Raw genomic sequence first — 22,901 nt, forward strand, 5'->3', positions numbered from 1 at the left:
CAAGAGATCGTTGTACAAACTTCTTCTGGACTGCGAAGGAAGGAGCTATTAAACATCAGGCGATCTCAAGGGAAAACAACTGGATAGAAAATCAAGACCAGCCAATCACTTTATCCCCATGAACGCTCAGTCAGGAGGTGTTGTTGTGAAGGGACTACTAACATGCAACTGTTCCCTAACTTGCTTGTAAATGATCTGATTAGGTGAATATTTGTCTGTAGGAGCATTGGAAAGTGCAGTGGACAGTTCAACTCTCTGTAGGACATGAAGTTCCTTATAAAAGATAAAAATATACAGGTATAAATCTATTATGAGCTAGTAGACGCCAGTGATGAAAAATCAGGCCCTGTCCATCACTTTGATGGGCTACCTCACTAGCCAATTGGAATGTAATCATCTGCCCTTTCTATGCCCTGTTGGCCTATTGCTGGACCATTCTGATCAGGAAACTCTGGCACTTCTTGGGAGCTTGTCTGTCAATTATTGGCTTCCACACTTTCCTATTGGCCAGTGCGGTGGCCCGTCATAGTGAGGGACAGGGCCTGATTTTCATCACAGGAGTCTAGAGGCACACACATTTTGGCCCCAAGTACAACCTTAAACCTATTTTACCCAAGACATTTTCTTGTTTAACTGGTCCTAACATGGTTTACATAAAGTGTAAATGATCTTACAGTGCCTTGAAAAAGTATTCATACCCCTTGATATTTTCCACATTTTGGTATGTTACAACAAAAAATTTAAAATGTATTTTATTGGGATTTTAGGTGATAGACCAATACAAAGTTGCACATAGTTGAGAAGTCAAAGAAAAATGATAAATGGTTTTCAGAATGTTTTACAAATAAATATATGAAAAGTGTGGGGTACATTGTATTCAACCCTGGAGTTTGGGCCATTCTGACATATGAATATTCTTTGATCTAAACCATTCCATTGTAGCTCTGCCTGTATGTTTAGGGTCGCTGTTCTGTTGGAAGGTGAACCCACACCCCAGTCTCAAGTCCTTTTCAGACCCTAACAGAGTTTCTTCTAAAATTGCCATGTATTTGGCTCCATCTATTTTCCCATCAACTCTGACCAGCTTCCCTGTCTCTGTTGAAGAAAAGCATCCCCACAACATGATGCTCCACCACCATTTTTCACAGCAGATGGGGTGTTCAGGGTGATTTGCATTGTTAGTTTTACACCACACATAGCATTTTGCTTTTAGGCCAAAAGGTAAAATTTTTGGTATCATCTGACCAGATCAACTTCTTCCACATGGTTTTTGTGTCCCCCACATGGCTTCTCCCAATCTGTAATCGGGACTTTTGATGGCTTTTTTTTTTTTTTTCAACAATGGCTTTCTTCTCACCACTCTTCCATAAAGGCCAGATTTGTGAAGTGAACGACTAATAGTTGTCTTGTGGACAGATTCTCCCACCTGAGCTGTGGATCTCTGCAGCTTCTCCAGAGTTACCATGGTAACCTCTCTGATTTAATGCACTCCTTGCCTGGCTTGTCAGTTTAGGTGGACAGCCATGTCTTGGTAGATTTGCACATGAGCAATACTCTTTCCATTTTCAGATGATAGATTGAACCGTACTCGATAAGATGTTCAAAGCATGAAATATGTTTTTTTTTATCCTAACCCTGCTTTAAACTTCTCCACAACTTTATCCCTGACCTGTCTGGTGTGTTACTTGGCCTTCATGATGCGGTTTGTTCACTAAGGTATTCTAACAAACCTCTGAATGCTTCACAGAACAGCTGTATTTATACTGAGATTAAATTACACAAGTGGACTAGATTTACTAATTAGGTAACTTCTAAAGGCAATTGGTTCCACTAGATTTTAGTTAGGGGCCTTAGAGTTAAGGGGGCTGAATACAAATGCACGCCACACGTTTCAGATATTTATTTGGAAAAACATTTATCATTTTCCTTCCACTTCACAATTATGTGCCACTTTGTGTCGGTCTATCACACAAAATCCCAATAAAATACATTTACTTTTTTGGTTGTAACATGACAAAATGTGGAAAATTTCAAGAAGAGGTATAAATACTTTTTCAAGGCTCTGTATATGAATTATGAAAACATATGGCATTTTCCCAATAATTATACCAAGTAAAGCAACCCTTTGCCTCTGCTTCCTATACAGCTTGTGCCTACGGTGCCCAAAAATAAATCTAGCATTGATGATGGCACAATAGCAATGTGTGTATGTGTGAGGGATCAGGCAAGCTTTCAAACAACCCACAAATGTTGGTTCTTTGCCTGCTTAGAATGGCCCAGCTCAAAGGGTAAACTGCTGCCCATGTGTGTAGGAATCTGTAGGGGACTGTATGCTTTACCTGTTAGCAGCTATATTTATTTGTTTAGGTGACAGTCATAAATTTACTAACCAAATATTACAAATGACAAATAAGTGGTGGGACATGTGACCCTTGAACACCTTCAAGAAAGGGATTGTCCAGTACATTTAGTTTCCTTTCTCAGTCCAACTGAGTGGGCAACAGCAACAACATATTAACAGACTCACGCAATAAGGTGCCCATTCTACAAAATTGGGGGACACCTTATTGGCAATACCTAATGTTATCCACACCCACAAAAATCACACCCCCCATCTCAATCAATATTTATATAGATCAAACACTATGTAAACATTAACAATACAATACCCTTAGGTGCTTTTCACACATGCAGACCGTTCATTTTATCAGTTCAGTCACTGTTTTTGGAAACTATAGCACACCTTCCTTCCCCTTAACCTCCAGGCAGCCAATGAAAGTTGATCTGTGTAACCCCAGGTGGATTACCATGCAGCTCCCAGGCTGGGGTGATTTTTTAATCAATATATTTTATAAATGGGGACAGCCTCTTAAAAGCATAGAGATGACTAGCGAACCTTATGCCTGAATCTGGCACCAGATACGTTCTGAACATCAAGCTCGTAAAATTTGAAGAACATGTAAACAGACCTGGTGTTTGCCTTGCAATTCTGGGAAACAGTAGCCTGATGCTGAAAAGCCCAGGAAGCACTCACAGTTCTAGTGGTATGCACTTTAAAAGTAAAGGACATACCCCCAATTCTTAAGACCATAAGCTTATATGAAGACCTGTCTATGCCACTGGGAAATAATGGAGCATGAAGCTGGTTCTCCTATATAGGGACTGATAGGAATGACAAAGAGGGCCAGTCTTTCTAATTGAAGTGATTGTGAGGGGTAGATACTTACAGCACAAACTACATTCAGACAATGAAGGGATACCTCCTTCCGATGCACTGGAACAGGACAAAGGGATGGAAATACAATGTCCTGGTTAAAGCAAAAGGGACACAAATACTTTAGAGAGGAAGGAGGTGCAAGGCCAGTGTGGCAATGCCAGGTGCTGTCACTGTGAAAATGTAAGAGAAAGTGACATGAGGTTTGCACATGTGCACAGTGCAGGGCACCAGAATGTCAGTTCTGAATGAGGAAAGGTGGTTTCTGATCTTTCTCCTGGTTTTGTAATTCCTGAATCAGGGGCTGGAGCTTGCAGACTCTGAAGTGTTTTGAGATGGAAGGAGTCTCTGACCCAGTGTCTAGGTTTTCCCAGTAACCAGCAGGCAGGTGGATGCAGGAGTTCACAGCAGTTATAAACTAGGACCTGCTAATAGTTCAGGGTTGCACCCGAATAACAGGAGGTCTCTGCATAAAGGTCAGGGGGACCCCAAGCCTTCCCCAGGAGTCACGGGAGGCTGCATGGGGCAGCCAGGGTGTGTATGTCAGCACAGTGCAGGAGCAGATGGTGACAGAGCAGCAAGGAGCTGAAAGAAAGCCAAGGTACAGAGTATGTACAGGAACACTGCAGCACTGTGTTTGATGGTCTGAAGAACCTGAGCAGTGGCGCTGCTTGAGAGAGCCACAAGGCTAAATGTCGTTTATGTTCTTGTTGATGGTGGAAACCCCTGTGTGGGAAACAGATTCTCAGTATGAACATTTTCTGGCAATTTTTAGATGCAGCTTTTCACACACTGGTGAACATTTTCCCATATTTACTTATGAAACACTCTGACTCTCTATGATGCATTTTTATACCCAATCATGTTACTGACATGTGGTCAATTAACTCATTTATTGCAAAATGTTCTTCCAGATCTTCCTTGTTAGTACCACTTTGCCAACTTTTGTTGCCCTGTCACAACTTTTTTGTAATTTGTTGCAGTTTGCACTTTTAATAAGGAATAGTAGTGATAATGTGTTTTATTCATTGAACTAGATGGACTTGTGTTTTATTTTTCAATGTAACTATGTAGCTTTAGGCTGAATGGCAGAAACAAGAGCGCTGAGCATGGGTGAGAGTGACATTCCACCTAAAGGATTACGACAGCACTTACTCACCATTAACCCTTTCTACTGTAATCTTATGTAAAAAATAGAGATAATAATTGTGCCCAATAGTCCTATTCACAAGGTAGCTCCTGATGCTTGGCCCAAACTGCTTACCCACAAAGTGAGCCTTCAGAGACTGGATCACCCAGAGACTGCCATGGATATAGACCTAGAAAGCACTCTACTGCTAACACAGTACATCTCTCTCCATGGGATCCACAGTACCTAGGTACATACACCTTTGGACAAATATATTGGGGATTAGATTAAATCCTTTCAACATTGAGGTTTAAAAACCGATGCCCTCACTGTGCCTGTCTTCTATTTTTTTTTTCCGTGGGGATGGTGTGTTTTTTTGTTCTTTCCCCCATCAACATCTTGGGTCTGCATGACTCCTTGAGGTATTCTGGTCCGCTTTGGCGATTGGTGGTCCGGAGGGAGTGTCTGTTCTTTTAATAGTTATTGTCATTCATTATTTATTTGGCTTATGATATCCGGCCACATCCTCTGAAGATCAAAACTCTTTTGATCAAAGCACGTTGGGGCTTTCAGCTGGATATTGTATGAGAATTTGTTTTGAACCCATGACGATGATCTAGACCATGTCCCTGAAGAAGATCTAGACACTTTCAGCTGGTTATTGTACGAGAATCCGTTCTGAACCCTTATTGTGTGGTGAATATCTCATACTGGAACCACATATTTTAGGATATCCCATGTTAGTTACCTTTAACCATGTACAAATAAAATTATATTTTAGAGATGTTCAATGTTTGGTTGCTGCCAAGGGGTTTTGGTAGTGTGCTTTGTTGCCTAACACAGTACATTCACAGTTTCGGAAAGCACCAAGGAGTCACATTCCAGGCCCTGCAATCATCTACTCTATTGGGGTCCAGGTAAAGGCCCAAAGTAATAATAATAATGATAATGATAATAATTATCTTGACCCCAGGAAAAAAAAAAAGGCTGGCAAAAAAAGTTAAATGTTTCTCAGTAAATAAAAGGCATCCAAACTCCGAGGACACTGAGACATGCTGAAGGATGGATGGGGTTATACCATGCTGGTTATTAGTTTTTAATTTGTAAGTGTCCAAATCTCTGTGGGTGGAAGTATAACCAACAGTCTCAATCCAATTTCCCTCAACGAATGAAAGAAAAGTAACAAGTTATTTAAGGAATTATATTTTTATTTTTCAAGCCACCACTGCCTGGCGATTTGAGTAAAAAAAAAAAAAAAAAAAAAGAACTACTACATAAATGTAGTTACATGATTCAATGAATAAGTGTTTGGTAAAATATCAAATATAGTGAAAATGGGGAAAAATATGCAACAATCCATTGAACAACATAGCTTGTAAGTTTATTTATGTAGTTGCTCAGCATTGAATGTGATACAGTCTCATTGTCTCCGCTTCCAAAGCTGGCAAGTGACCTCTAACACGCAAAGCTAAGAGAATCTCCTGAGCAGTCTTGCATAATACCAGCACATACGGCAGATGCCCTCAGCTAGAACCAGCAGTGTTCATTTATGAAAAATATATTATTACAAGCAGTTTAGTTTGCACATTTGTTGCATAATGTTTAAGTTAAGCATCTGCAGAGGAAAAGATCTGAACAATATCCTTAACCTCTTTCTACTTAAATGTGTCACTAAAAAGCAAATATGATGGCAAATTATTTTGATTCAAATCCTGTTCATACTACCAAGGTGGAAAACAACAGGTAACAGTATTAACCCATGGTTTCCAATTGTGCTGGTGTGTTAAAAGGCATTTATCACAACCCCTTTTTTTAATGGGGCACAAAGAAGAGGCAGGTTATAAAAAATGTTGAATGAGAACATTTTTTAAAGGGTCGTTTCACACTGCATCGCCACAGTTTGGTTGCAGCACATTGTAACTGTAGTTTTCGTGTGGGTTACCCATAGTTTCCCATAGACTTCTATTATGTCTTATGTTTTTTTTACGCGTTTTCTGAAAGGAGTTTTGATGCACTTTCAGAAATAGTGCTAAAATTGTGCATCATAATAATAGAAGTCTATAAGAAACCGGGAGTAAGCTGCACAAAAACCGCACGTACATTGCGCTGCTCCCACGTAGCGCCTAAACCACAGCAATGTCAAAGTGGATTAAATATGCTTCATTTTTAGTGTGCTATCCCATGCTAAATTGCACACAGGAGCCAGTATGGTTGGACATGTGGGGTAACAATTGACTTAAGGTTTGGATTTTTAAAGATTGTTGGATATCCACATAAACACTCACACTGAGCATGCATGTTGTTGTCTATGGAAAAAGCAGGAGGGGAAAGAAAGGTAAAATAACCTTCAGAACTAGCTTTATTTTGGAGCATAACAACATTCAAATGTCTATATGTACTTTTGGACCTAACCATAACCCAGTTTCATTTGAACACAATTCCTGAAATCTAAAATTATTGGCAATGACTGAATATCAAACAGTCAGAATGTCAAAAGAGGATGTACAACTGCTCCATTTTTTCAATGTTCTTATTGCTACAGCTGCATCTTTTACATTTAGCCATATGTGTCTATAGACAAACGTCCTTCTGCCCATGGGTCGAGTGGAGGGACCAACCTTAAAGTAATCAATTGGTCAATTTTTGGGGGTAGAATAAGAAAGGTTTAGTGCCCATATCAGGTTTTTCATTGTCATCTCTGTCAAAATTGGTGAGACCACCACTCTTTACTTGTAGTTGAGTTACCAGGTCAGGAAATGCGGAGAATAACTACAACCAGAGATTTCATCCAAATTCCTCTTTTGTCACCAGAAAAGAAAGTGGTAGGAAACCTCCCCAATGGGCTTTTAAACAGAAATGAAAATCTATCTGAGGTTAAATGCCATACCCATTGTATCCAAGACTGAAATAAAATGCCTAGAATTCTATTTAAAGGTGCTTAGAGACATCACATGAAAATCTCCCCAGACTTCCAATATTTTAGGAATTGGCAGAATTTGGGATGTCTATGGCACCTGCAGACAATCTGTACAAAGAAAGCAAGGAAAATGTCAATAGATTGTTAAGGTCGGGGGTGTCTGCTGACTACATAAACATTCATACTTTTAAAATATGCGGAGTGATATGGCGCAGAAGTGTATGTGTCCAACACACTGAAGGGAGATGACTTGGTGGGTCCAAGTGAGGTGGTGGAGTGATTCCAAAACACTGAAGTGCAGCACCTCTCAAGAGATTCTCTACGTTAATAGATAAGAACAGCAGAGGGTGTATTTGAGTATAGCAGTAGAAAAACACACTTATTTGCACAAGAATTGGAAACTTACAAGAAAATGTGGTGATATCAGGCATATACATGTAGAAACGTCATTCAAGGTCAGATTCCAGGGATGGACCTTTACACAACAGGATGAGCTTCCATGGGAGAGATTGTAGCATCCTTGACTGTAATCCAAAGGTAACACCACCAGGAGGCAGCAGACTAAGTGTTGCAATATGTGAATAAAAAGAAAGCTATGTAAATAGCAACTCACATGATTAAAAGGGTTAAGAGCCTTATAAACGGTGGGTCTTCTGCCTCAAGTGGGCCCGATCATCCATTGATCATCTAGATGTAGGAGAGCCAAGCAGGTTCCAGCTCTCACTAGAGCCTATAGATGTGGATGGGAGCCCTGGTGAGCCCCAGGAGAGCACAAGATGGCTGAGGATGGAGAGCACATGTTGTAAGGCTCTTAACCCTTTATTTCTGTGAATAGGTATTTTATTCACCTTTTGCTACACTTAGTCTGCTGCCCCCTGGTGCTGCCTCCTTCTGAGGGAAGCTCACCCTTTTCTGCGAAGGTCCATCCCCGTAAGTTGACCCTGAATGACATTTCTAAATGTATATGCCTGATATCACTAGATTGTCTTATAAGTTGCCAATTGTCGTGTGAATAAATACGTTTTTATACCGCTATACTTATATGCATCTCTATGCTAACTCTTACAACAATAGCGTTCATATTTATGTACTAAGAACAATCTGACAAGCTTTGTTATGCCTACAACCAGTTTTAGTCAGTCAAGAATAATTGCACATATATAATAAAAGAGCAATGTTAAATAAAACAATATTCAAATTAACAGATTGCTATAAATTTTATAGTCAAAAATCATTTTAAAACATTTTCAAAATATAATATAAAGTGAGCATGTTGGAAATTGCTCCCAGATAAAATCCATTTGTTTTACTTGAAGTTTAGGCTATTGTTATTTGAACAACAACATTAATTTTTTCATAGCAGGTATGATAAATTAAATGCCTTTATGAAACCTGTAATGGTCTTGTTCAGCTATTTACTTAGGCAGTAAGTTACCTATTGACCAATTTCACATATACATTTAAGATACCTATATAATTGTTACATGCTTATATATATGAGTTGTATTACAGTACACATTTTCTGTGCAATCAAAAGGTAGGAAATTGTCATCTCAAATGTTGCTATGCTACACCCCCATCATAGCATTCAAGTTGACACAGGGTTAAAAAGTTGTAGGTTGCAATGAGTGAATTCATCACAATTTTGTAAAACATACCAAATTATAAACATATGGGATGTACCATGGATGCAAAGAAGAAATAGCCCTTCCTGTAGCAAATGTAAACATTTTCTATATAATAACAGATTAGCTGACTTATAGTAAGCCATGATTACAGCCAGATAGTTTAAGAAAAAAAAACAAAACCTAAATTTCCTGCAGAAAAGCAGGTATTGTGCAATTGTATACTAACCCATACAACACAGTAAAGTCATTGTTCTCAGAGCAGCAAGCATGGTTTTCCTCAATAGCCCCAGTACAGTCATCTATACACACACATATATATAAAAAAAATATATAAATATATTTATATTTATCTTATAGCACTAGAGAAGCCTGGAGTTTGGAAGCTGCAGCATAGCATTAGGAGTCTATGAAATGATTAACTAGAACAAAAAAAAACTTTTGGTTTTTCAGTCTTAAATAAAAAGAGACATTCATAGGTCAAGCAATCTTCATAGTACACGGACTGCATACTGCAGAAGCACAAATGGAGATGAGGCACATTGTTCAATAGTTTTTTCCTGTATACATACACAAATTATTTAAACATACATGCAGACAGACATGTTTAGCACAAGACAGTCTCTATTTGTATATCGCATTCTTCATAGAGCTGTAAACGTTTTACAAAGACCTTTTTGTTATTGGAGGTTATAGACCGCAAGCTTTGGTTCATGATGGTCATGAGAGTACATATCTGTGCAACACAGAAAAGCAAGTTCAAGCAGCAGGCAGGTTTGATCTGGGCATGCAACTACTCATGACGCTCCATCGTCCTCCTCCACATCAGCCAGCTCCGAGTCCTTAAGAACCTCCCCACTTGTTTGCTTTCTACATGAAAAAATAAATAAATAAGAGGACATGCATTACAAGTTGAACTGTATCATCAATAAATTTGAAGTGAAAGCATTGCAATTCATTTAGACCCGTTGCATGTGCTTTAACCTAATAGTTCTCCCTTGTAAATCGAAATGAACTCAACGGGTTTTGACCTAGAACTGGCGCACTGACCTGATGCGGATACTGTTGTAGAATCTCATATTAGCCAATGTAGTTCATATTATTCATATTGATTTGGATATGTTTTATTGAGGATATAATTATTATTGTTATTATTATTAGAATATAGTAGTGGTCTTATCAATACTATTATTAAATAGTAAAACAATAGTTATTAATCTTTATTAATGTATAAATATAGAGCAGGGGTCCCAAACTGGCAGCCCTCCAGCTGTTGCTAAACTACAAGTCCCATGATGCATTGCAAGGCTGACAGTTACAAGCATGACTCCCACAGGCAGAGGCATGAGGGGACTTGTAGTTTTGCAACAGCTGGAGGGCCGCCAGTTTGAGACCTCTGATATAGAGAAAGTTTTAAATGTTGAACCCTAGATGACCTCTCTGCTTCTTTCTCATACATTTATAGTTTACTAGGTGAACGTTCATTAGAATAGATTCAAGTTATATATTGTCTCAAATCCTTGAAATGCATATAAATCAGATAGATAAGATAAGAAAACAGGTGATTAAAATAATTAGGTGGAATACAGGAAAAAAAAAATCTATATACAATAAGACCCCTTTCACACTGGGGCACTTTTTCAGGCACTTTAGTGCTAGAAAAAGCCTCTGCCAAGCACCTGAAAATGGCCTCCCATTCATTCCAGTGTTCCTTTTCACACTGTGGTGGTGCGCTTGAGGGACAGGAAAAAAAGTCCTGCAAGCAGCATCTTTGAGACGGGTTGGGAGCGCTGTATACGTATAAACGCCTCTGACCATTGGGCTGAATGGGCAGTACTTTCAAATGCCTTAAAAGCGCTTCGAGCGCACCGCAAAATGAGAACTATTAACCCCCTTTTTTGGGGTTAAAGATGTCCCACTAGCGACCAAAAAGAGCGTCGCTTTAGCACTAACGCGGTCCAAGTGTGAGAGGGGTCTAAGAATATGGCAATGTTAAAGACTGTTTATTCTGCTTATTAAAAAAGGATGACTTCCAATGAAGTTAAGATTATAATCTAGGAGGGATTATAAACATTGCAGAAACAAAATCCTAAATATTTACAAATCTTTACTTACAGCAGTGACGCCTATTACACATAGTTTTATTTTTGTTCAACCCAGCAACCTGGACGAAAAAAAACAACAACAACTGAAGAACTCAGAAGCTGCTGTACTAACTATGCAATGTTAGTGCAGCAATCTCACCCACTGCGCTATTGTGTTTTCTGACACGACTGCTTTCGGGTCAGGCCTTTTTCGGGTCATGTCCCTTTGGCTGCTGTACACACGGGCCGAATGTTGGTCAGTTTCTATTGAATCAGCTGATGTCACCCGATATTGGGCCCGTGTGCACACCCTTACGACTTAAGAGTCTTGACCCCATCTCTAGTAGTGGAAACTGGACAAGTTGTCTGAGCTGGCCAATATGCCAACAACTTTAGCTTACAAGTACTCAGTCATTGTGCATTTCGCAATTTAACGTGCACAACAGTAAAATGAAGTAGAAGATATTTACTGCTTCTAATAATGGTCTCACATACCACCTATTAATTCTTAATGTTATGCAAACTGTATGAGATGAAAGCACATAGAAATAGTGTATTGCTGCTGACATTCCTTTTAAGTTAGGATCTTTGATGCTAATCATTTCATGCAATTTCTGTCTTAATATAATCTTACACAATGCCTGTGAATCACTACTCTCAGCATTCAGTTGTGAAGTCATGGTAAAGACAGGCAGAGAGCACTTTCAGTGCTGGACACTAACTACATTGCACGAGAAATTCATAATAGCACCAACAGTTATACAAAATATAGGATGCTCTGAAAGAAAATGTAGCTGATCCCATCTCCTGTCCTAAACTAGAATTACTACTTTCTTGGTCAACCAAATTTAGCATGATCCACCTGTGAATTTAAAGCGGAATTTTACCCATAACAACTTGATAAAAATAATGTACTTTTAGCAAGACACATTCCACAATAATAATTATGCTACCAAAACGAGGGTGTGCTGTAAAAAGCCCAGAGCCCCTGAGAAGCAGTAAATCATAAAGCGGAACTAAACCTATTGATTTAATGGTTTGAAAAAAAAAAAAAGTTACACTCCTGGAATGTTGACATTGTTAACTGACACATTTGCTTGTGTCCTCAACCAAACTATCGAACGAATGGTGTCATAAGGGATCACATGTGCAGATCAAACAGAAGCAGCTTCCTTGGCTGTAAATAAGAGGGTTGAATTCTGCTTCAAGGCTGTCGACAGTCTCCACAAATTTGCCAGTGCCTAAAAATAGAGCGCAACTGAGCATGTACAGTGAAGGGTGATGCAGTGTATTACTGGATTTTAAACAGTATAGACCAGGGGTGCTCAACCTGTGGCATTCCTAACATTCTTAATATTTCAGGTTCAAGATTTAAAAAAAGTAGCCCAACTGTATTTGTGCTGAAATTACAGGTATTTCCTACCGCAATCCCCCGCAGCAAGTCATTGCTACCAATATGTTCAGAGGAGCACAAACATGATATTTATCCATTATACTAGGCCTGCTGAAAGCATCTTTTTTAATTTGAAATATTCATCATTAATAATTAATTTCAAATAATTTAACAGCTTAAAAAGCTTGATCATTTTAAAAGCCTGGGGTAATATTATATTAATATATAGAAATGATTGTAAGAAACATTTTTTCTATACCTAAAACAAGATGATTTCCATGAACATACATTCAAATCAATGTCCCTAAAAAGCAGAGGTAGTTGGCACTTACAGCATATACCACAAGCCTTCATGGCCTTTGAATCCTAAAGGATAAATTCACCATTTAAAAAATAAAATAAATGAATGCGTATTTTTTTGCATTGTTTTTTCTAAGAAGCATGCAGCCCATTGTACCTGCGATCAGCTGTAAAGCGGCCATGAGTCATGTGACTGGCATGAAGACAGCTAAAATTCGGTATTTAGAACACTTGTTTTTCAAAACAACTTACATAGTGTGCTATGCCAGCCTCTAAAACAGGGGCTGGCAGTGACAATTTTAGATTTTTATTTTACAATAATAGCGGCGGCGGAGGCAGGGCCGGGCCAGAGACAGACAAAGAGGGAGATGACAGGCAGGAAGTAGGGGGTCAAGGGGGAGAGAGGAGAGCATAGGGGACAGCAGGGAATGACGGAGGGATGCACTCTGACCACGGTGGTCATGGCTCAGCAGCCCTGATTTTCCTGGTCAGCGCAGAGAGGGCATACAGAAAGTGGCAAGTTCAGGGAGGTTTATTTTTTACAGTTTTTTTTTATAGTTTAGAGGGGGGCAGATTACACAGCACAAGCACTGTGTTATGTAATATGCTTTAAGGGACCATGATCTATATATTTTTTTTTGGGTTAACAAACGCTTTAAATACAATACACTAAGCACCCTGCCTAATAGTTGGAAACGTTTGGCTGTATCCAAAATTTTGTGTGTATCATTATGAGTGGAAGCCTGTGAAGAAGAATACCAGAGGACCTGTTAACTCAGCAGTCAGCCTGATGCATCCAAAGCCAGGCAAGATTAAATAACTATACAATGCCTGGTTACACCAGTGTTGGCCCATCCATAGGAGGCGCATGGGCTAAGCCCCCCCCCCCCTACCCCCGGCAGTCAATAAAAAAAAAAATTTGAAAAAAAGGTCCTTTAAGTGCACTTTGTTCAGGCGAACTATGGGAAGTGCAACATCTATGCAATCATGAGACGCTTCATTTGCAGGCTTTTAACCTGCCTTGTGGTGCAATCGGTTGTGCCGGAATACTAGTGTCACTACGGCTGGCTTTCCCTCCGAGTTACGATGTCACTTCCGGTTTCCCTGTGCCAGTGATAAACCGGAAGTGGTGTCAGGAGCTTCGTGGAATGCATGGCCCGAGCAGAGCTAGGTAAGCCCCATCTAATGTAGCCTTGGAGGCTTATTATTCTGATTGTCCCTAACAACCCCTAGCAGTACATGAGTGGTCCCATAATTGTAAACAGGATGCACAAAGTGCGATAAAAGATTATCATTCCCATGGCATGGCACCCTTCCTGGACGCTCTGACATGAGGATGTCAAAAACCGGGGAGAAAAAACATTAAATATAACCACGTAATGAAAGCGGTATACTAAGTTATTGGCAGATAATATAAACAAGGATAAGTGGGGTTTAAGTTGATATCATATAGCAATATCTATACGGTGTATAATGACATACAAAAAAATGTATCACATATTCTGGTCAGTACAGAGTTTGCTTTTTTCACATAGAACTGAAAGATATGCTACTCTGGAATTGGATGAGTCAACTGATCTTCCCAACTGCAAATTACAAATCAGTGCCAACAGTGTCATCTGTCAGTTTGTTTGAGCCGATCTGTGAGGCTGTGCTATATACCATGATCTGCAAAGCTGCGCTATATACCACGATCTGTGAGGCTGTGCTATATACCATGATCTGTGATGCTGAGCTATATACCATGATCTGTGATGCTGAGCTATATACTCTGTCCTTTGATGCTCTGGCTATATAATCTGCCCTGTGATGCTGAGCTGTATACTCCTGACACTATGGGTGGAAGCAAGTGGAATACAGGGTACAGAGTGGGTGGATTCTATAAGGGGTGGGGCTTATATGAAGTGGGAGGGGTCAAAAAGGAAGTGCGGGGTCTGGCGCCCCCATCCTAAAACTTCACCAGCCACCACTGGGTTACACTGTACATAACCACATATAGATATTACTTCTCAAATCTGTTTCTTAAGACACAAAACACCAACAGTGGAAAGATTAGAAACAAGATCAAAAATGCTGTTATAGAATGAAATACATGTAAATCACTTAGAAGGTAAAAAGAAAAAAATGAAAACGTGATTGCGACTTGAATGTAGATCCTCTGTGGAGAAAATTCATCGGATTAGGCTGAAAATCACAGAAGGGATGCAGGATGCTAGTAGCAAGTTAGTTAGCCATAGGAGGTAGGTAAAAAAGCTGAAGCTTAACAAGGACAAGAAATGTGTAAAGTTGCACAATGCTGGTTAATATCAGGTCAATAAATAGTTAGAAGTGATGTTTTACTAAAATTCCCTAGAAAAAAAAAAAGCACAAAAAGCAAACAGTTCTCAGCATTGGTAACAAAACCACATTCAGGGAAAACTAACGCGTTTCGCAAAGCTGCGAGTTTGGTTAATCAAGGTGGGTGTGACTAAACACAGCACATTAGTGAGGACTGACAACACACTTAACACATGTTGTGTACTCAATTATTGGGGCACAACAAAGAAATTACCTTATGTGTGGAAGCAATTTTTTAGATGATTTAAACTGGCACCTGTTCCAAGATGACACAATGATTAAGAATGAATAAATCAATAAATAAACAAAATTTCTATAAAATCATATACAAAGATTTTTAATGACAGCTTATGGAATGTAACTATAAAATCACAGGATGCATAGTGTGTAAACACGTGAAGGTAAGCAAATGATTTGCACTTGCATCTATTAAGGGGAGCATGAAAAATGAGTTCAACACAACCCAAGCATTGAAATAATGGACAGAAAAAAAAATTATATAACAGTTCCAATAATACCACTGCTGTGTATATCAAAACAATACAGCATTGTGCAAGCTTGACAAAGTATACAGCTTTTTTCTTTTTATATTTACACCTGCTATACTATAGATACAGATGACAATCTAACTAAGTTGCCATGGAAACAGCAAGCACTACCAAGCACCCCGATGGTCCTTGCATGAAAGGAAATTCTAAAGATTTAAGAGATATGTATTAACTATATGCATTTATGTTATCAGCTATAAATGAAAATAGAAAATTAGCACTAATAACAAACATGTTTCATTTCCATATTATCATTACACATGCTGATGGCTTTGTAATTGACAGAAGGCAAAGTCTATTTCTTGTGCAATATTTAAAGCAGCAACTTTGCTTTCTAGCAAAAAAGTGGAGGGGAAAATGCCATCTACAAGTCTACAAATCGCACAGAGGGCAGGATAACAGTGCCTTACACTTGTAGCTTTTGCATGCATTTTGTATTCCAAATTCTCTTTGCTAGTCCAAAATCCCCTGATATGACCATTCCCCAAAATGTTTTCCAACAATGTCATTTTGTTTTTGATTATTTTTTTGAGTTTTATTTTCTTCACCAGAATTTAAAAGAAAAGATAATAAATCTAAGGTCATTACGATTGCTAGTGGTTTCTGAGGACTAGAGAATGGAAAAGAAAAGTCAGTCAATCAAGCTAATGTTAGCTTGTGTACAAGTAATGGGAAACCAACAGTTTTAAAATCTGGAATATTGTTTTGTAATTATTTCAGCATTGTAATCAACTAAGCCAACTGGTATGCAAAGGCATATACAGTAAAACCTTGGTTTGAGAGCATTTTGCAAGACAAGCAAAAGTTTACTCAATACATTTTGACTTGATATACAAGTAGCGTCATATCCCAACTGAGTATAAAAGAGAAGAGAGGCGTCTCTAAGTGTAGCAATATGGCTACATTTAATGAAGGTACAACATTTAGCAACTCACATGGTTGATTAATAAAAACAGGCACATCTAAGTATGCAGGCATGCGGGGTAAAGCTGTCCATATAGACCATCCACCGCACTGTCATCAACGTCATCCCTTCCATTCTGCGCTCCACTAGTGGTTCAAGCCTCGCTTTCGGATTGCTCTACTGCAGGGTAGTCTTCTTGGCCATGATTGCAGACTGACAGCGGTGAGAGCCAGCGGGGCATGTGGACAGCTTTACCCCGGATACCTGCATACTTAGATGTGCCTGTTTTAATCATCAACTGATGTGAGTTGCCAAATGTTGTACTTTTATTAAGTGTAGCCATATTGCTACACTTAGAGGCACTCTTCTCTTTTATACTCTGTAGCTCTTGCTAGATTTTGCTTCTAATTCCCTTGTGGAGGCTGCCATTTGTGGATGGACATTTTATGGTTACACAACCTATCATATTTTTATATGGACTATAAACTGAAAGACCTATTAATAAATGGTTGTGGAACGAATCATTTGAGTTTTCCATTATTTCTTATGTGGAAATTCGCTTTGATATACAGGTGCTTTGGATTACAAGCATGTTTCCGGAATGAATTATGCTCACAATACAAGGTTTTACCATATTCAGTATAGCAGATGAGCAAGAAATGCTAGAACTACTATGTAGTTCATTTTTATTCAACACCGGTCATGAAATGAATATGAGAGCTGCCATTGTTCACCTCCTGAAAATGCTAATTAATGGACTACTGTGCTGACCGACCCCTGGCTTCTTTACTTTATGCATCCTTGAATTAGCATAATAAAGCAATTCAGTAAAGCATCAAGGTATTATCTTCATGCGTACTTCAGTAACACCCGGCAAGTGACTCAAATTATTAAAGAAAAAAGTGTCAGTATGACAGCCAGACAACTAGCAATTTCTGGAGAGCTCAGAAATGACAGCCTCCATGTTTTTCTACCGATAAGTTTCAGGGGCTCATTCAGAAAAAAAAAAGGCATTATAGGTGTAAACCAATTTCAGTTCTTAATAGAAAAAAAAAAAAAACTACAAAAGTGTTCAAGACAATCTACCAACAGTTCCATTCATTTCACAGTTTTCTATGGAAACATTGAATGTAGGTAGTCTTGTTCATATTTTCTACAAATTCAAAAATGGCAGCTTACAAGCCCCTGAATGAGGTGGCTGCATTTATGTTCCCTATTCAGACTTTTTTTCACATGATATTCTTGCAAACAACACTTCCTCTCTCTTCATGCCTACGCTTTGTATCCCCACTAGATCTATGAAGGGAGCCTTCCTGCTCCTGGGTGAGAGCCATGGTTGTCAGACTGGCCATGGTTGATAGGACTAGTAGTTTACACAAACAAAAAAATAAAAGAATTGTGTGCTCTCCTTTAAGTTCACCGAAAGTGACAAGGACTCAGCACTTCTGGGAAGAACAACAGTTTTTTTTCTGTACTTGCTGAAAACGTACTTAGCATAGAGAGCGAAAACCAATGCAGCCATCATATCCAATGGCTGGTAAACTACAATATATTACATTTTGGGGGGGGGGGGGGGGGGTTAGATATGATTTAAGACTGTTGTGTATTATACAGTTAGCAGCAAAGTGCATCTTTCAGTTCATTTGTAAAACCCATGAGCCAAGGAATGCCTAAATGTTTTTCACTTTTACCAAAAAAACTGCCTATTCAAATAAGGGGCACTTGTAGATATAAACAAACAATTGATACAATACCCATACTATAGGTGTAGCCAATTTATTTACCTCATGCAGTCTGACTGGAAAACTCCTAGGATGTTGCTAAGGGATACCTAGCTGTTGCTATTCACCCCCATCATCACAGGAGCAAGCTCTCAAATGCTGAGCTCAGAGCTACTGCATCAGGATTAAAATAATCAATGTTGATTGGGAGAGTGAAATTCCACTTTAAAACAATATTTTAGAAGGAAAGCACGAAAATTGTATTGAAAACGTCACCCAGTCAGGGTTTAGATCTACTCTTGTTCCCATGTACCATGACAGTTTAAAAGGAAAGATGAAAACATATAGATGGACCATGGTAGAAAAGGTGACTGTTATGATGTCAAGCAATATATTATGAAGCTTAACTAAAGTTAGCACTAAATAGCAACATTCAAATCCCCATGTTTCAAACAACTGTAGTGTTGTGATCAGTGTTAATTAAAGCAGGAATTCAATATTTCTTGTGCCCTGGGGTCCAATGCTTGAGCACTGCGTACCCTGCATCCACACTGACATAAAAGGGAGGAAAATGTTCCTGACAATGTGTACATTACATTAATTTTAGATACTAGATTATGATGCACTGGACATCATCATTAACTCCTTCCAGCTGAGAGCCCTATCTCGACTCTTAAGCGCTAATGAAAAATGAATTGACATTTAATGAGCAAAAACACCTACGCTACTGGTGTTTGGGAATAAATATATTCTGCCGAGTCAATGACTGCAGTACACTTCTGCAGACTAATTACTGTAGTAAAAGTCAAATGCGAAACAAATTTTCACTGAAAAAAATACTGTAGAGATTATGGAGGTTGCACTACATTTTGCCCACTGCTAGAGACATACGACTTATGAAAAACAAGATTTTGCCTTCACAGGACCAAGGTTCATGAAAACACTGCCTGGCACCTACTGCAAGCAGCAGATTGTAGAACATTTGGGTTGTAGTGCTGTCACCTTCCCACTGATTTACCAGATGGTAAGTGAAGGTAGATGTTAACATTGTTAATCTTAATATGGCTGCCCTCCAAATATTTCTGATACTTGTTCCAACTTTTGCAAAGTGCAAAAAGGAATATTATGCAAATGAATGAAAGGAGGAAAAACAGATTATACAAGTCAAAAAGAAAACTGAAAGACTGCTATTTTGATTACGTATTGCAGCTATTCTTTGCATTGTGGAGGTAATATAATTGTCAGTACCGGTGTCTGTATGATTCCCAAGGGGGAGGGGGGGTGAGAGAGAGAGAATATATAGTAGGGGAAGATGGACTATAGATAGAGATGTAATATAGAGAGAGATTAAATATAGAGAGAGATGGAATAGAGAGAGAGATGGAATAGAGAGAGAGAGAGATGGAATATACAGAGAGATGGAATATAGAGAGCGATGGAATATACAGAGCGATGGAATATACAGAGCGATGGAATATACAGAGCGATGGAATATACAGAGAGATGGAATATAGAGAGAGATGGAATATAGAGAGAGATGGAATATAGAGAGAGATGGAATATACATAGGATATAGAGAGAGTTCATTCCATGATAGTTGTGCATGCTTGACACTACTACTGTTCCCTGTACATGCACAATAATGATGTAGGTAATCATACTGTAGCATAATGCCAGATTGGAAAAAGATTCATACTACCTGCAAAGCTATAGACATCACCCTATGTGAGTTGCATTGTTTTTCCCTTTCCTCAAGAAAACTCAACTGTACTTTTCAATCAAACTTAATGAGAACTAGAGCAACTTCCGCTTATTCTGACTATATCAATCTGAGTTTGCAAAGGCAGTACTAAATATATTTCTTGTATCTATATGCCTTCTTAGGGCAGGAGCAAAATATAAAAATGAAATGTAACATCTTGCCATTTTGTTTTTACACTAAATTCTGCTAAATAAATCCAATTGTCACCAGAACAGCTGGGTCCATTGAAAGATTTCCCCGTCACATTCAGTATTGGAGACAACGGCCACTAGGACAAATAAAAATGTTGAATCTCCCAAATAAGGTCACAGGAAGCAATAAATATCTGACAGAGCTTTTAATACTTTTACTTCAAAACTGAGAGAAAGAAAAGCATTTTGGCTTTAGCTACACTTATACATCTTGAATAATGGTTTGTCAAACATTGTTCTGTTACACTGAGTTAAAGTTTAGAGAAATTTGTTCTTCAAATACAGCACCAGGGATGATAATTTCAAATGAATAAGAGTAACCAATGTATTGGCGGCTGCTCTGTTTGTTAAATGTTCTTTCCTCTGTCCCCAGATACCCTCGCGTCGCTAATCTTCCAGTGCTGTGTGAGCAGTTGCACATTGACAGGAACTTGTCAAAATACCATCTATACCCACCCTTTCCACCCTCATGCTTCATTTGTGTAAGCTATACTATCAGTCCCACAATGCAAAGCATTCTATGAATGGAAGAGGTGGACTTTTTCATTCATCCACTGATCCTTCAATAATAGAGTGATTTTGATCGTGAGAATTCTTTAAACAGAGGAGGGGGCAGAAAGGGTATAGTTGGCACTTTTGACAAGTGCAGTTACTCAAACCCCATAGGACCAGAAGCTCACTTTTGCGTGTGTATGGGGGGGGGGGGGGGGGTGTTAACAGAGGACTGAACACAACATTCACCAGTCATTCATTGAAGGTATCATCCCTGGTGCTGTTTAAAAAAAAAAATGCTAAACTTCAGCTTGAAGTGGACAATCTTTTTAGGAAGTTTTACAAGGGGCTCCAGCTTTCCATGAAGCTGCTAATGAAACAAATATGACAGCAGTATACTTAATTTAAATGCAAACTGTCATATAGAAATAAAAAATAGTTTATGTACAAGATTTTATCAACACGGGACTTATGAAGTTCAATATAAATTTCAAAACATCTGATGAAGTAATATAGTCTTACAGTAGGTGGTCACTTCAGTGCATAAAGTAACAAAGTAAAGAACACCTGCTACATTCTTTTCAATGCCACTGACACTGGCACTCTTCTCTTCCACTCACGCAGACCCAAAACCACCATGAATTTCAGCCCAATATCCATACACTTCCAGTTTTTCCTAAACAGGTAATTAAAAAGTAGCTCTCTTTGCAGGGGCTGCTGGCTTGACTGAAAGTTTTGAGCAGTGGCAGTAGTTGAAGGACACAGCTATACGTCAGCAGCAAACTAGCAGAAAGTACGCTCTGAATACCAAAGTATTACGTTAAATTTATCATTTCATCTAGACAACATTTCTATGTGCAGAGTTGTCACGTTTTGCCGTTTCTGTATGAGGTGCAACAGGACCTTAGATTAACACCTGTTGTATCAAGGATATCAAATCTCTGTCCCAAAATGTACAAGTTGGGCATCACTAATTCTTTTCAAGAAATCTGTCGGAGGCAGACACTGGCGAGCTCCTTCTGAAATGCAAGTTGTCAGGTGGTTTCTGTCTTCAATACTTTCTAAATTCTGGACAGAGAACAAGTATGCAGACCAGGAGCTCTGTCTCAACTTGCTGCATGCTGGTCTCAATTAGAGATTCAGAAAGCGATGATGCCAGACACAAGCAGGCAGCTAGCTTTTTAATTACTACATATATCTTTCATGGTTTCTTTCTTTTAGACAAAAGTGTTTTTGAAAATGCTTAAATGGAAGAATGGTAGGTGGAAGGTTCATTCATTCAGGCACCTCCTGATCTGAAACTTTAAGAACTAACCGGTCTTCTAAATAAAGAACCGAACCAACACAGAAGAAATCCTCTTCTGGAAAACGGCATTAAAATAGATTCCTTGCTTTATGAAGGAATGGTGAAAGGTAGCCCCAGCACAGTTGTGGCAGACTCAGCTTTGCAGTCAAACTACCATTATCACTGACTTACGTAAAAATTTCCATATGCACATGTGGAAAATCCACTTAATGGCATAGTACACAAAATCCCTTAAATGGATAGATGGTAGCAATAAGTTTCCCTATTTTCATTCTGTACGTTTTGATCAATCCTTTCCTTAATTTAATTCTGCATCCTTTAATTAAACCTTTGATTTATTTTGTACTGGCTAATGAATAAAATATCCCAACATTTTTTCAAAAAACAATCTGGAAGCAGAAGACTAATTATATGATTAAAATGGACATTTATTTATGACAGTTCAGTTAGCAAAAGTGAATGTTGGTTGTCTATACATAATGTAGTCTATTGAATGTTTCAATTTGGCAGTGGTTATGTACAGACATGGTTTGTGTATAATAATATATTAGCAAATGTTTTGATTGCAGTGATTCAAACTAAGTGAAGGATCTGAGAGCATTATATTCTCAATCAATCCCGATCAATCCACTCAAAAGTCATATTTCCACCTCCTTTTCTTCCCTACTTTTTTATTCCTAATTTTTCCTTTTTATGTCTTCAAATACTCTTTATGTGCTATCAATTATTCACTATATAGGAGGTATTTTGTTCTCCTTTTTGATTGGATATGCTTTTTGTGCCTTAGAGGGTACCTGGTACCTTGCTTAGGTTTCATCTCTCCTTTTTGGAGAGCCCACAATTGATCCACCAGTTTCCTTTTCCATATGCGTTACTGTTCCATTTCCACTATGTTTTGACTCATATAAACCAGCATTTACATATTACATGTGCTACTTGCACTTTGTTTGCAACATACTCTGCCTTTGTTGCGGTTTC

General features: G+C 38.6%; 1 protein-coding gene across 6 annotated transcripts in view; it reads right to left on the reverse strand.

The window, feature by feature from the left end:
- Positions 1-8,458: 8,458 nt before the first annotated feature.
- The window catches only part of CAMKK1 (calcium/calmodulin dependent protein kinase kinase 1), a 311,605-nt gene continuing 297,162 nt past the window's right edge, over positions 8,459-22,901 (reverse strand). For 5 of the 6 annotated variants that reach the window (XM_077482343.1, XM_077482344.1, XM_077482346.1 and 2 more), the window contains exons 16-17: positions 15,214-15,255; positions 8,459-9,755 (exon numbers count right to left, since the gene is read on the reverse strand). In XM_077482343.1, coding sequence (XP_077338469.1) covers positions 9,683-9,755; positions 15,214-15,255 — 115 coding nt within the window. In that variant the 3' untranslated portion in view covers positions 8,459-9,682. The remainder of the gene's footprint in view (positions 9,756-15,213; positions 15,256-22,901) is intronic. The other variant, XM_077482348.1, reaches the window with a different exon arrangement.

This window comes from Lithobates pipiens, unplaced genomic scaffold (assembly GCF_037356315.1).
Source record: "Lithobates pipiens isolate NorthernLeopardFrog02 unplaced genomic scaffold, aLitPip1_a1.2 Scaffold_16, whole genome shotgun sequence".
In the NCBI taxonomy this organism is placed as follows: domain Eukaryota; kingdom Metazoa; phylum Chordata; class Amphibia; order Anura; family Ranidae; genus Lithobates; species Lithobates pipiens.